This window comes from Staurois parvus, unplaced genomic scaffold (assembly GCF_062004578.1).
Source record: "Staurois parvus isolate SC_StPar_1 unplaced genomic scaffold, SC_StPar_1.0 ptg002083l, whole genome shotgun sequence".
NCBI classification, from domain to species: domain Eukaryota; kingdom Metazoa; phylum Chordata; class Amphibia; order Anura; family Ranidae; genus Staurois; species Staurois parvus.
Window position 1 is genome coordinate 279,106 of NW_028319879.1, and position 16,117 is coordinate 295,222.

At 45.0% G+C, this 16,117-nt stretch overlaps 1 protein-coding gene across 1 annotated transcript in view; it reads left to right on the forward strand.

Moving 5' to 3' along the window:
• The window catches only part of DOC2A (double C2 domain alpha), a 105,146-nt gene that overhangs the window by 72,648 nt on the left and 16,381 nt on the right, over positions 1 to 16,117 (forward strand). The window contains exons 7-8 of the mRNA XM_089664872.1: positions 2,299 to 2,358; positions 7,927 to 8,084. Of these exons, the coding sequence (XP_089520998.1) occupies positions 2,299 to 2,358; positions 7,927 to 8,084 (218 nt within the window). The remainder of the gene's footprint in view (positions 1 to 2,298; positions 2,359 to 7,926; positions 8,085 to 16,117) is intronic.

Consider the following 16,117-nt stretch of genomic DNA (forward strand, 5'->3'; position numbering starts at 1 on the left):
GTCTTAGTTCTCCTATTTTATTGCTGTTACAGACTTTTGGGTGAAAATAATTGGTAGTCTTATGTCTATTGTATTGGTTTTATGAACATATGGGTGAATCTCGTTTTTAGTCTTACTTCCTCTATTGTATTGGTTTTAAGGACATATGGGAGAAACTTGTTGGTTGGCTTACTTTTCATATTGTATTGGTTTTACAAACGTATGGGTGAAACTTGTTGGTAGTCCAACTTCTGTCATTGTATTGGTTTACGGACATATGGGTGAAGTTCTTTGGTAGTCTTACTTCTCCTATTATATTGGTTTTACGGACATATGGGTGAAAATCTTTGGTAGTCTTACTTCTTCTAATCTGTTGTTTTTATGAACGTATAGGTGAAACTTGTTGGTAGTCTTGCTTCTCCCATCATATTGGTTTTACAAACATATGGGTGAAGCTCATTGTTAGTTCAACTTACTCTGTTATATTTCTTTTATGGACTTAAGGGTGAAACTCATTGGTAGTCTTACTTCTCCTATTTTATTGGTTTTATGGACTTATGGGTGAAAATTATTGGTAGTCTTATTTCTATTGTATTGGTTTTATGAACATATGGGTGAATCTCGTTGTTAGTCTTATTTCCTCTATTGTATTGGTTTTATGGACATATGGGAGAAACTCGTTGGTTGGCTTACTTTTCGTATTGTATTGGTTTTACAAACGTATGGGTGAAACTTGTTGGTAGTCCAACTTCTCCCATTGTATTGGTTTACGGACATATGGGTGAAATTCTTTGGTAGTCTTACTTCTCCTATTGTATTGGTTTTACGAACATATGGGTGAAAATCATTGGTAGCCTTACTTCTAATTTGTCGTTTTTATGAACGTATAGGTGAAACTTGTTGGTAGTCTTACTTCTTTTATTGTATTTTTTTTCCTGGAGTATGGATAAAATTTGTTGGTAGTCTTACTTCCTCTATTGTATTGGTTTTATGGACATATGAATAAAAAATCATTTTACTCCATGGAATGTGGTCAACCACCATTTTTTTACAGTCCAAACTAGTCTTCTGTGCCTTTAAGATCCAGCCATTCATAAAAGCTAAGCTGGGATCAATGTTAATGTCAGTAGTGAGCGACGTAGGGAGGATATGGGATTGGCCGCAGGGAACAGCCAGTAGTACAGAACACTTGTGATATGTACTATCAAGACAACTCCTACAAAAAAGTTCCCATCAGGATGGATTAGGGAACTCCTGAAGGCAGAGTCGGGATCAGCATTAATAGCAGGGACATTGTATTCATTTTACGGATGTATGGGTGTAACTCGTTGGTAGCCTTACTTCTTCTATTTTATGGGTGACACCTTTTGATATTCTTACTTCTATAGTATTGGTTTTACGGACACTTGGGTGAAACTCATTTTTCATCTTACTTCATCTATTGTGTTGGTTTTATGGACATTTGTGTGAAACTTATTGGTAGTCTCACTTCTTCTATTGTATTTTTTTTTTTTCCTGGAGTATGGATGAAATTTGTTGGTAGTCTTACTTCCTTTATTGTGTTGGTTTTATGGACATTTGGGTGAAATTATTAGTAGTCTCACTTCTTCTATTGTATTTTTTTTTCCTGGAGTATGGATGAATTCCGTTGGTAGTCTTACTTCCTCTATTGTATTGGTTTTATGGACATTTGTATTTTTTTTTGCTGGAGTATGGATGAATTCCGTTGGTAGTCTTACTTCCTCTATTGTATTGGTTTTATGGACATATGAATAAAAAATCATTTTACTAGAATGTGGTCAACCACCATATTTTTTTACAGTCCAAACTAATCTTCTGTGCCTTTAAGATCCAGCCATTCATAAAAGGTAAGCTGGGATCAGTGTTAATAGGCAGCATAGATTTGCCTCTCTTCAGTAGCGACGTAGGGAGGATATGGGATTGGCCGCAGGGAACAGCCATTACTACAGAACACTTGTGATATGTACTAACAAGACAACTCTTAAAAAAAAAAGTTCCCATCAGGATGTATTATGGAACTCCTGAAGGCAGAGTTGGGATCAGCATTAATAGCAGGGACAGCTCCTACAGCGAAGAGTTCATTTCAGCACTGGCAGTGGGATGGCTCCTCAGTAGGAACGAGCTGGGAATGAATAAATAGTGAGCGCAGCTCCATGGGAAGGGGACGTTCAGCACCACCAGGAGGGACAGCTCCTACCAGAGGACGGACGAGCCACTAATGGAACTCAGCACACGTAGTTACAGCCTTACATAACAACTGTCTTCCTGAATTCTTGTTTTGTGTCTTCTTTCTCCTAGCTTGCCTCTCCTTCCTCAATGTCAGCCGCTCTGCGGGGAATTTCGTGTTACCTCAAGGAGGTGAGAGAATCTACAATCTTCAGAATTCGCTGCTTTGCTATAAAGACAGAAAAGAAAGATGCTTATATACAGCACATGAACTGAGATCTTACAGTAGAATTAAATTAAACATTCAGCTTCAAGCCAGAGAGATTTCCCCCGCCGTACTTTTTTCTACCATTAGATGTCCTCTGTCTGATGGCCAGCATCATACAGTCCACTTCCTCTGAGCCCAGGCAATCCAGGACCCGTGAAAAGGGAAGCAGCACAGTTATGAGCTCTCTCTGCTCTCTCCTCCTATTAGCATGCTTTCGGTCAACACATGAATGGATATTTTACTTGTGCTGCTTCTTCTTCTCACACATAGAGTCTTCAAAAGACACGAAACGGGGGCGGCAGATCCCCTTTTAGCAGGACAACCACCCAAAACATCCAGCCAGAGCTACAATGAAGTGGTTCAGATCAAAGCATCTTCATGTGTTAGAATGGCCCAGTCATAGTCCAGACCCAAATCCAATGCAGAATCTGTGGCCAGACCTGAAAATTGTTGTTCCCAGACTCTCTCCATCCAATCTGACAGCTTGAGGGATTCTGCAAAGAAGAATGGGAAGAAATGTCCCTCTCTAGATGTGCAAAGAGACATCCCCAAAAAGACTTGCAGCTGGAATTGCAGACAAAGGGGGTCCTACAAAGTATTGACTCCGGGGGGCTGAATACAAATGGCACCACACTTTTCATGGATTTATTGGTCACAAATGTTGGAAACCATTTCTCATTTTCCTTCCACTTCACAATTATGTGCCACTTTGTGTCGGTCCATCACATCCAATCCTGATAAATACATTGTAACATGACAACATGGGGGGGGGAATACATTGTAACATGACAACATGGGGGCATGTCAGGGGGGGAGCAGGAATATATTGTAACATGACAACATGGGGGACATTTCAGGGGGGGAGCAGGAATACATTGTAACATGACAACATGGGGGACATTTCAGGGGGGGGAGCAGGAATACATTGTAACATGACAACATGGGGGACATTTCAGGGGGGAGAGCAGGAATACATTTTAACATGACAACATGGGGGGCATTTCAGGGGGGGAGCAGGAATACATTGTAACATGACAACATGGGGGACATTTCAGGGGGGGAGCAGGAATACATTGTAACATGACAACATGGGGGACATTTGGGGGGGGAATACATTGTAACATGACAACATGGGGGACATTTCGGGGGGGAGGGGGAATACATTGTAACATGACAACATGGGGGGCATTTCAGGGGGGGAGCGGGAATACATTTTAACATGACAACATGGGGGGCATTTCTGGGGGGGAGCGGGAATACATTGTAACATGGCAACATGGGGGACATTTCAGGGGGGGGAGCGGGAATACATTGTAACATGACAACATGGGGGGCATTTCAGGGGGGGATCAGGAATATATTGTAACATGACAACATGGGGGACATTTCAGGGGGGGGGGAATACAATGTAACATGACAACATGGGGGGCATTTCAGGGGGGGGAGCGGGAATACATTGTAACATGACAATATGGGGGGCATTTCAGGGGGGGAGCGGGAATATATTGTAACATGACAACATGGGGGACATTTCAGGGGGGGGGGAATACAATGTAACATGACAACATGGGGGGCATTTCAGGGGGGGTGCGGGAATACATTGTAACATGACAACATGGGGGACATTTCAAGGGGGAGGGGAATACATTGTAACATGACAACATGGAGGACATTTGAAGGGGGAGGAAGACTTTTTCAAGGCACTGTACCACTTGCAGGCTTTGTTTAATAATACATTGTATCCATATGTTACATTGATACAATGTTACTGCATTCATTTCAATGGGCTGCCCAACACACGACTCAGTGTGAACCAAGAAGCCTCAGACTGGAGACATCTGCATTGGTACTGTAACATCTTCCTGCAATTTCCAATGCTGCTTCCTCCTCTCCCCCCCTCCCCTCCTCCCTTTATTTTGCCTCTATTATTCATCCTTTTCTTTTTGCTTTTTTTTGTGTTTTCTCCGTTCTCATTATCTTCAGATGTATTCATCCCTTGTTCCCCGATCACCGCTTACCTCCTCGATCCCCCGCATCCTCCCTGTGACTGTGAGGTGACATTTCTCTCTACTCTCCCACATATTATCCCCACCTGCGGGGGCTGGGGACACGCGGCGCTGAGCACCCAGAACAGATCTATAATACGACGCTTCCAGCGACGGCCTTGACAGCGCACGCGGCGCTCTGTACATCCTGTGGCAGCATCCACTGCATGTACATACCCACACAATAAATCTACGTGTGCGTGCGTCCTCAGCCTCCTCTGCCTGCATTTGCGCAGGTGGATCTGATTGCAGCAAATGAAATAAGCATTTAGCACATAAAGAAGTGCCGGTCCAGGCGAGGAGGAGGAATCCTTTTCACGGACGGTGAATAGGCTTTTCTTTAGGCGCTTCCTGATATGGGGTGATAACTGTCCCCAATTGTTCCCACATGGAAGAAAAATATACTTCAAAGATATTTTAAAAATATTCTTCCCAAATATATTGACATGCATTTGAAATGCTGCAATTTTGGCCGTATTCAATATATTTCAAAATATATTTCAATAAATATATATATATACACTGCATGTTGAAATACATTTCTATTAAAAATATATGAAAAATATTTTTAAAAATACATTTCAAATATACTGTATGTCTTTAACCCCTTCCATACCGGGCACTTTTACCCCTCTTCCTGTCTAGGCCAATTTTCAGGTTTCAGCACTCTCACACTTTGAATGACAATTGCGCGGTCATACAACACTGAACCCAAACTAAAATTGTATCATTTTCTTCACACAACTAGAGATTTCTTTTGGTGGTATGTAATCACCACTGGGGGTTTTATTTTTTGCTAAATTAACAAAAAAAGACCAAAAATTTTGAAAAATAAAACCATGTTTTTCTTTGTTTCTATTATAAAAGTTTGCAAATAAATAATTGTTCTTCATAAATTTAGGCCTAAATGTATTCTGCTACATGTCTTTGGTGAAAATAACCCGAATTAGTATTTATGATTTAGTCTGTAGGAAAGTTATAGAGTTCACAAACTATGGTATAGATCTGAAAATTGATCGATCCTGAAGTACTGACAGCCAATCTCATTTCTTGAGGTCCAATAATGTCAGAACAGTACAGATATCCCCCAAATGTCAGGACAGTACAGATATCCCCCAAATGTCAGAACAGTACAGATATCCCCCAAATGTCAGGACAGGACAAATATCCCCCAAATGTCAGAACAGTACAGATATCCCCTAAATGTCAGAACAGTACAGATATCCCCAAAATGTCAGGACAGTACAGATATCCCCTAAATGTCAGGACGGTACAGATATCCCCCAAATGTCAGGACAGTACAGATATCCCCCAAATGTCAGGGCGGTACAGATATCCCCCAAATGTCAGGACAGGACAGATATCCCCCAAATGTCAGGACAGGACAGATATCCCCCAAATGTCAGAACAGTACAGATATCCCCCAAATGTCAGGACAGGACAGATATCCCCCAAATGTCAGAACAGTACAGATATCCCCCAAATGTCAGAACAGTACAGATATCCCCAAAATGTCAGGACAGGACAGATATCCCCTAAATGTCAGGACAGTACAGATATCCCCTAAATGTCAGGACGGTACAGATATCCCCCAAATGTCAGGACAGTACAGATATCCCCCAAATGTCAGGACAGGACAGATATCCCCCAAATGACCCCTTTTTGCAGAGTAGACAGTCCGACGTACTTCATAACAGGCATGGCGAGTTTTTTGAAGTTGTAATTTTTTTGTCAATTTTTTGGAAAATGAAGAAATTAAAAAAATGATTTTCACAATTTTTTCTTTTACATACTGTCACCAGTGCAGTACAGCGTCATCATATAACTGGCATGGCGGTGATCAGGGACACTGACTGGTGACAGTACGAAAAAAAAAATTGATCATTTTTTTATTTATTTTTTATTACATTTTTTTCTCTTTTTTTAAGATTTATTTTTCATATTTCACTATGACCAAATTATTATAATGTTACCATGGTAACATTGTACTACTTTGGGAAAGTGATCAGTATTGATCAGTCACATGGCGTCCACCCGGAGGGACGAGGTGTTCTCTCGGCCGCAATCTGGCTATAGGCCGGGCGGCAACTAGTTAAAAATACAAATCTACATTTTTGGAATGCGTTTACAAATATATGTTAAAATGACTTTTTTATATATTAATAAAAACCTGAAGAATATATTCTGACCACGTGCGTTGCCGCGTCTGCTATTTCATCATGGACAGCAAGTTAGAACAAAGAGCGAACGTGAAATTCTGCGTGAAACTGGGCGAGTCTGCGAAAGAGACGTATGACGTGATTTGGCAAGTTTATGGCGATGCTGCGATGAGTCGTTGGAGGTGATTTGAGTGGCGAGCGCGATTCAAGAGCGGAAGAACATCACTGGAAGACGACGAGAGATCAGGAGGACCTTCAATGAGCTCAACCCCTGAAAATGTCGAAAACCATTTGGCAACTTGTGCATGACGATCGTTGGAGAACAATCTACAACATGGCTGCCGTTGTCGGGGTGTCATACGGAACAGACCAGGTAATCCTCACGTGTGATGTGAACATGTGCCGTGCTGACTCAGGAGCAGAAGGAACACCGCATCAAAGTCTGCCAAGAACTCTGTCAGCGTGCCGTGGATGACCCCTCCTTCATGTCGAGGATCATTACTTGGGTGTACGGGTTTCAGGCAGATTTCCACGATTTCTCTTTGTTCTAACTTGCTGTCCATGATGAAGTTGCAGACATGGTAACGCACGTGGTCAGAATAGCGCCAGTTGCACAGCTCCCGATGTACACAGGACGATGTCTTTTGGCACATTGACTTATGAAGGTTGGTGCTCCCTGTGACTGTGCCTGCAGCCGTCTGTTACAAAACCAGCCTCAAAACATTTTGATACCACCTTGTACTTTAATTCTGCCTTCCTTGGATCCTGTTTTCACCTCTAATCAACATGCCAATTACATTTATGAATAAAACATTTCTATTTTAATGACATACTTCATTTTAGATCCAATGACATTATCACTGGGTCTCTGTGCATCTCTACGCAATGCAGGCATATTATGGCTAACAACATCACAGCACCCTGCCTCCGTAATCCTCTCAATACAAGCAGTGGGCTGGTTCTTGGGATGGGTTATACAAATATCAAAATGCCTTGATGGGTGGATGTCAGTCTGGAGGAGTGGGCGTTCCTAGGCAGGCTGTACTGCGTGTAGTGACACCCACACGTGTTGCAAAGTCTCCATGGCTGAAAAAACTGAAATCCAATGAAAGGGGTGGGTCAGGCTGGGTAGGAAAGAGCTAGATGATGCTGGATGTCCCCCAAATAGAAAATGAGGCGGAGCTCTATCTGACTTGCTGCAGCTTCTAATGTACAATGTGGGAAGCTCCCAGTTTACGTATCGCTCCCGTTCATACGTAGTCCACTGACCTGTGCTTTGTGTCCACAGCTGGAGCGCTGTCAGGAGTGGGAGCTGGAGGAGAGGGGGAGGATCCTCCTGTCACTGATGTACAGCACCGAGCGAGGCGGACTGGTGGTGGGGATCGTACGCTGCGCTCACCTCGCCGCTATGGATGTCAACGGCTTCTCAGACCCCTACGTGAAAACGTGAGTACTCCCAGCACTGTTTACATAGGGTGATCTTTAGGGCTGGTTCACACTATAGAAACAGTCCAGATGCGTTCCGCATGCATTTCTGATGTGCATTTTTGACGCGTCTTTGGAGCATTCCGGTGCATTTTTGATGATTTTTTACACATTCCAGTGTATTTCTTGATTCATTTTTTCCCCTCTCTTTGTCTTCAATGTAAAGAGGAATAGTGCCCCATCATTGGTATCAGTGGGGGGAATAGTGCCCCATCATTGGTGTCAGTGGGAGGAATAGTGCCCCATCATTGGTATCAGTGGGAGGAATAGTGCCCCATCATTGGTATCAGTGGGAGGAATAGTGCCCCATCATTGGTGTCAGTGGGAGGAATAGTGCCCCATCATTGGTGTCAGTGGGAGGAATAGTACCCCATCATTGGTGTCAGTGGGGGGAATAGTGCCCCATCATTGGTGTCAGTGGGAGGAATAGTGCTCCATTATTGGTATCAGTGGGAGGAATAGTACCCCATCATTGGTATCAGTGGGAGGAATAGTGCCCCATCATTGGTGTCAGTGGGAGGAATAGTGCCCCATCATTGGTGTCAGTGGGAGGAATAGTGCCCCATCATTGGTATCAGTGGGAGGAATAGTGTCCCATCATTGGTATCAGTGGGAGGAATAGTGTCCCATCATTGGTGTCAGTGGGAGGAATAGTGCTCCATTATTGGTATCAGTGGGAGGAATAGTGCTCCATCATTGGTATCAGTGGGAGGAATAGTGCCCCATCATTGGTATCAGTGGGAGGAATAGTGCCCCATCATTGGTGTCAGTGGGAGGAATAGTGCCCCATCATTGGTGTCAGTGGGAGGAATAGTGCCCCATCATTGGTGTCAGTGGAAGGTATAGTGCCCCATCCTTGGTATTAGTTGGAGCAATGGTACCTCATTGTTTACATCAGTGGGAGGAATTGTGCCCCATCATTGGTGTCATTGGAAGAAAAAATGCCCCATAGTTGGTGCCAGTGGAAGAAATGGTGCCTCCTTGTTATCAGTGGGAGGAATCGTACCCTGAGGGCCGGTAGAGACAAGCAAAGGGCCACATTCAGCCCATGGGCCGCAGTTTGCAGACCACTGTGTTACATTGTTACAATGTGATTTTATGTATGAGTTCTATTATGTGCAGATCCAAGGCGTTCCTTTCTTGGGGTGACATGTGGGGTGATGGCTTCATGGTTCGGTGACATCGGTGAAAACAGCTTGTGTGCTGCCAATACTGGCTGTGCCGGAGGAGGACCTGTCATCTCCTCTCGCCCTGCGGGTGGCGATGTCACTATGTCACACCTATAAGAAGCGCTTATTATTTCAAGCAAATTTGCAGATTTCAGAGCTGCTGCCTTATTTTTAATTCCTCGGCTTCTCAGCGTCATCTCCTTGTTAGTCACATGAAGGTAATGTGCTGAGCGCAGGCGAAATGTGCTAATGAATTCAAATGACTCCTTGGTAACACACAGCCATTGCACGCCATCTGTGCGAATCGCTTAGAGCCGTGCTCCGGTCAGGTAGGGGCACCTCGCACCTGAATTGTATTTTAATCTGGCGTTCACCAACTGCAGCTGAAGGCTTCTGTCGGTACATCCCTGTGGCTGCCGATGGCCTTCTTTTCTGAGGGGCCCTGCACCTGAGCTGTGCCGCTGTCTCCCCAATACTCCCAGTACAGGTCTGCAAATGAAGATGAGAAAACATCCATCTACGCTCCATTATTGACCTCCGTGACAGCACAAGTGCACACGTGTGTGCTCCTATTCCTGGCATGGTTCCAAATCATATGTTCACCTTGACAGCCAATTATGGTGACCACATACGGTTCTATTCTGGAACAGTGACAGCGCAGGTGCGCGCAGGTGCGCACAGGTGCGTGCTCCTATTTCAGATACGGTTCTGGAACCATGTGTTTGCCATGCAAGCCAATTATAGGGACAGCACAAGGTTTCTAGGTCTCAGGGACAGCGCACGTGCACATAAGTGCTCAATCCTATTTTTGGCATGGTTCCCCATGATGTATTTGACCACATGAGGTTCTATTCTGGAACACTGACAGCGCAGGTCCGTGCTCCTATTTCAGATACGGTTCTGGAACCATGTGTTTGCCATGCAAGCCAATTATATGGACAGCACAAGGTTTTTAGGACTCAGGGACAGCGCACATAGGTGCTCTATCCTATTTTTTGGCATGGTTCCTCATCATGTATATAACAGGACAGCCAATTATGGTGACCACAGGAGGTTCTGTTGTAGAACAAAGTGACAGCACAGGTTGCGCACAGGTGCACACTTCTATTTCTGGAGTGGTTCCCCATCATGTGTTCAAATTGGCATCTAATGATGATGACTACATCATGTGTTTGCCATGACTACCAATTATGGTGATTGCAAAGGCTTCTTTTTTTGAACTGATGGTGCACATGCACACAGGTGCGCGCTCCTATTTCTGGCATGGTTCCCCATCATATATTGACCACAAAAGCCAGTTATGGTGACTACATGAGGTTCTGTTGTAGAACAAAGTGACAGCACAGGCGCGCACTTCTGTTTCTGGCATGGTTCCCCACCATGTGTTCACCATGATCACCAATTATGTTGACCGCACAAGGTTCTATTTTGGAACACAGTGACAGTGAACAAGTACACGGTACGATGCTGTACCTGGCGTGGTTCCTTATAATGTATTCGCCATGACCACCAATGATGGTGACCGCACAAGGTTCTATTTTGGAACACAGTGACAGTGAACAAGTACACGGTACGATGCTGTACCTGGCGTGGTTCCTTATAATGTATTCGCCATGACCACCAATGATGGTGACCGCACAAGGTTCTATTTTAGGACACAGTGGCAGCAAGGTGCACACAGGTGCATGCTCCTATTTCTGGCATGATTCACCAACCATGGCTGCCAATTATGGTGACCACACAAGGGTCTACTTTACAACTCAATGACAGTGCAGGTGCGCTCAGGTGCATGCTCCTATTTCTTTCATGGTTCCCCATCATGTGTTCAATATGGCAGCTAATGATGATGACTACATGAGGTTCTGTTTAGAACAAAGTGACAACACAGGTGCGCGCTCCTATTTCTGGCATGGTTCCCCATCATGTATTGACCACAACAGCCAGTTATGGTGACTACATGAGGTTGTGTTTAGTACAAAGTAACAGCGCAGTTGTGCACAGGTGCGCGCTCCTATTTCCGGCATGGTTCCCCATCATGTCTTCACCTTGAATGCCAATTTTGGTGACCGCATAAGGTTCTACATTAGGACTCAGTGACAGTGAAGGTGCACACAGATGTGTGCTACTATTCCTGGTGTGGTTCCCCATCATTTGTTCACCATGACCACCATTTATATTAACTACAAGTGGTTTTGTTCAAGAACAAAGTGATAGCGTAGGTGCGCGCTCCTATTTCTGGTACGGTTCCCCATCATGTGTTCAAAATGATTGCTGATGATGATGGTGACCATACAAGGTTCTATTTTGGAACTCAGTGGCAGTGAAGGTGCACACAGGTGCGCGCTCCTATTCCTGGCATGGTTGTTGAACCAATTATGATGACCACACAAGGTTCTACTTTAGAACTCAGTGACAACACAGGAGCATACGCGTTCCAATTTCTTCCATGGCTCCCCATCATGTGTTCAACATGACTGCCAATTATGGTGACTGCAAAAGTTTCATTTTTAGAACAGGTGCGCACAAGCGCACGCTCCTATTTCTGGCACGGTTTCCCATGATGTATTTACCACAACAGACAATTATAGCGACTACATGAGGTTCTGTTTTAGAACAAAGTGACAGTGCAGGTGCGCACAGGTGTGCGTTCCTTTTTCTTTCAAGGTTCCCCATCATGTGTTCAACATGACAGCTAATTATGGTGACTACATGAGCTTCTGTTTAGAACAAAGTGACAGCACAAGCGCGCACTCCTATTCCTGGCACGGTTCACCATGGCTGCCACTTATGGTGACCGCATGAGGCTTTATTTTAGAACTCAGTGACAGCGCAGGTGCGCAGAGGCGCGCGCTCCTGTTTCTGGCGTGGTTCCCCATCATGTATTAACCAACTGCCAATTATGGTGATCTCAAAAGCTACTGTTTTAGAACTAACAGCGCAGGTGCGCACTCCTATTTAAGTCGCAGTTTCCTATCGTTAGTGCACTTTGACATCCAATTATGGTGAGCACTTGAAGTTCAGTTTTAGAACTCAGTGACGGCGCGCGCTCCTGTTTCTGGCGTGGTTCCCCATCATGTATTCACCATGTCTGCCAATTATGGTGATCTCAAAAGCTACTGTTTTAGAACTAACAGCGCAGGTGCGCAAAGGTGCGCGCTCCTATTTAAGGCGCAGTTTCCTATCGTTAGCTCACTTTGACATCCAATTATGGTGAGCACTTGAAGTTCAGTTTTAGAACTCAGTGACGGCGCGCGCTCCTGTTTCTGGCGTGGTTCCCCATCATGTATTCACCATGTCTGCCAATTATGGTGATCTCAAAAGCTACTGTTTTAGAACTAACAGCGCAGGTGCGCAGAGGTGCGCGCTCCTATTTAAGGCGCAGTTTCCTATCGTTAGCTCACTTTGACATCCAATTATGGTGAGCACTTGAAGTTCAGTTTTAGAACTCAGTGACAGCGCAGGTGCACACAGGTGCGCGCTCCTATTTCTGGCCTGGTTCCCCATCATCATGTTCACCATGACTGCCAATGCGCTTTTTGCATTTTTACGTGTATGGCGGTGTGAACCAGCCCTTATGGTGACCACATGAGCTTTGTTTACAAACAAACCTTCTGACTTTACCCGTCATTGTACAATGCAGTGGGGGAGATTGACTAAATCTGGAGCACTCGGAATCTGGTGCAGCTGTGCATGGCAGCCAATCGGCTTCTAACTTCAACTTGTTCAATGAAGCTTTGGCAATGAAACCTGGAAGCTGATTGGTTTCACCAGATTTTGCACTGTCCGGTCTTAGTAAATCGACCCCATTGCGTTAACCCATTGCCGCAGCCGGGAGGAGGGGACAGCATCCTGATCATGCGAGTGATTGGCTGTCACAGGGGCGATCACAAAAACAATTATTCAGAAGTGCGAATTAACGATTTTGTCACAGCTAATAATGTATCCTGGGCTTCGGAAGGGTTAAACCGCCAGGCGCTTCATGAGAACCTTCCCTTCCATCAGTCAATAAAAGTACAACCTCTGCCCTTCCTCCGACGCAGCCGGACAATCAGGCGCGCTTACAAACGGTGACTATTGTCCTCTGGCGAGCAGATATTACCGCCATCGATCTGTGCGGAGAAAATCAATGCGGGAGATTTGTTAAAGGGTAGCGGAGCGCAGCGACTGCAGATACAGAAAGTTCTCCGGCGATGTTTGGCGACTCTCGGCTGAGCGGAGGCGCGGGGAACATTCAGCGATTAAGATGCGAGCGGCGTGCTGCGGCAAGCACATCCATCATAGGAGCCGGGGGGGGAGATGGAGCGATAGGGATGAAGATGCGGAACCGTCAGGTTATTCCAGTCCGGAGCGTTCATCCTGAGGGCAGGTGGGAGTGAAAGATGGGAAAATGGCAGCTCTGGGGGGCTCCAAAAATACAGATCATAAAAAGTATCATCAGAATCCACGCTGGTGTGCATGGGACATGAGCCAGAGCCTCTGATTGGCTGTGTGTCTGACTTCCTAAACACAAACCGGCCACCGCACACAATGCGACACCTCCCCACACACCCTCATAGCAATATGTCACATAGGGCTCTGTCTATAAATGTTTCACCCAAGATTCAGACAACCGTCACCTGTGATCCACAACAGAAAACAACAGGCATAGAATGTGTTAAATGTCGCAGACTGACAGATACAGATTATGATAGACAGACTCAGAGTGACAGATATACAGTACTTTGAAAAAGTCTTCACACCCTGTGAAATGTTCCCCATGTTGTCATGTTACAATCAAAAATGTCAATGTATTTTATTGGGATTTTATGTGATAGACCAACACAAAGTGGCACATAATTGTGAAGTGGAAGGAAAATCATATATAGTTGTCAAACTTTTTTACAAATAAATCTGTGAAAAGTGTGGCGGAATTTGTATTCAGCCCCCTTCACCCTGATACCCCTAACTAAAATCTAGTGGAACCAATTGCCTTCCGATGTCGCCTGATTAGTAGATAAGAGTCCCCCTGTGTGTCATGTGATCTCAGTACAAATCCAGCTGTTCTGTGAAGCCCTCAGAGGTTTGTTAGAGAACATTAGTGAACAAACAGCATCATGAAGGCCTAGAAACAAACCAGACTAGGTCAGGGATAAAGTTGTGGAGAAGTTAAAAGCAGAGTTAGGTTATAAAAAAATCTCCCAAACTTTGACCATCTCACGGAGCACTGTTCAATCCATCATCCGAAAATGGAAAGAGTATGGCACAACTGCCAACCTACCAAGACATGGCCGTCCACCTAAACTGACAGGCCGGGCAAGGAGAGCATTCATCAGAGAAGCAGCCAATGGGTCCATGGGAACTCTGGAGGATCTGCAGAGAAACACAGCTCAGGTGGGAGAATCTGTCCTCAGGACAACTATTAGTCGTCACTCCACAAATCTGGCCTTTATGGAAGAGTGACAAGAAGGGAGCCATTGTTGGAGGAAAGCCATAAGAAGTCCTGTTTGCAGTTTGTGAGAAGCCATGTGGGGGACACAGAAAACATGTGGAAGAAGGGGCTCTGGACAGAGGAGACCACAATGGAACTTTTTGGCTTCAAAGCAAAATGCTATGTGTGGCGGAAAACTAACACTGCCCATCACCCTGAACTCACTATCCCCACCGTGAAACATGGTGGTGGCAGCATCATGTGGTGGGGATGCTTTTCTTCAACAGGGACAGGGAAGCTGGTCAGAGTTGATGGGAAGATGGATGGAGCCAAATACAGGGAAATCTTAGAGGAAAACCTGTTAGAGTCTGCAAAAGTATTGAGACCGGGTCAGAGGTTCACCTTCCAGCAGGACAACGACCCGAAACATCCAGCCAGAGCTACAATGGAATGTTTAGATCAAAGCATCTTCATGTGTTAGAATGGCCCAGTCACAGTCCAGACCTAAATCCAATGGAGAATCTGTGACCAGACCTGAAAATTGCTGTTCCCAGACGCCCTCCATCCAATCTGACAGAGCTTGAGGGATTCTGCAAAGAAGAATGGGCAGAAATGTCCCTCTCTAGATGTGCAAAGAGACATCCCCAAAAAGACTTGCAGCTGGAATTGCAGACAAAGGGGGTCCTACAAAGTACTGACTCCGGGGGGCTGAATACAAATGCCGACACACTTTTTACAGATTTATTGGCCACAAATGTTGGAAACCATTTCTCATTTTCCTTCCCCTTCACAAGTATGTACCACTTTGTGTCGGTCCATCACATCCAATCCCAATAAATACATTGTAACATGACAACATGGGGGACATTTCAGGGGGGGATACATTGTAACATGACAACATGGGGGGCATTTCAGGGGGGGAGGGGAATACATTGTAACATGACAACATGGGGGACATTTCAAGGGGGAATACATTGTAACATGACAACATGGGGGACATTTCGGGGGGGGGATACATTGTAACATGACAACATGGGGAACATTTCAAGGGGGAATACATTGTAACATGACAACATGGGGGACATTTCAAGGGGGAATACATTGTAACATGACAACATGGGGGACATTTCGGGGGGGGGATACATTGTAACATGACAACATGGGGAACATTTCAGGGGGGGAGGGGAATACATTGTAACATGACAACATGGGGGACATTTCAAGGGGGGATACATTGTAACATGACAACATGGGGGACATTTCAGGGGGGGATACATTGTAACATGACAACATGGGGGACATTTCAGGGGGGGATATATTGTAACATGACAACATGGGGGACATTTCAGTGGGGGAGGGGGAATACATTGTATCATGACAACATGGGGGACATTTCCGGGGGAGGAAGGCGCTGTAGA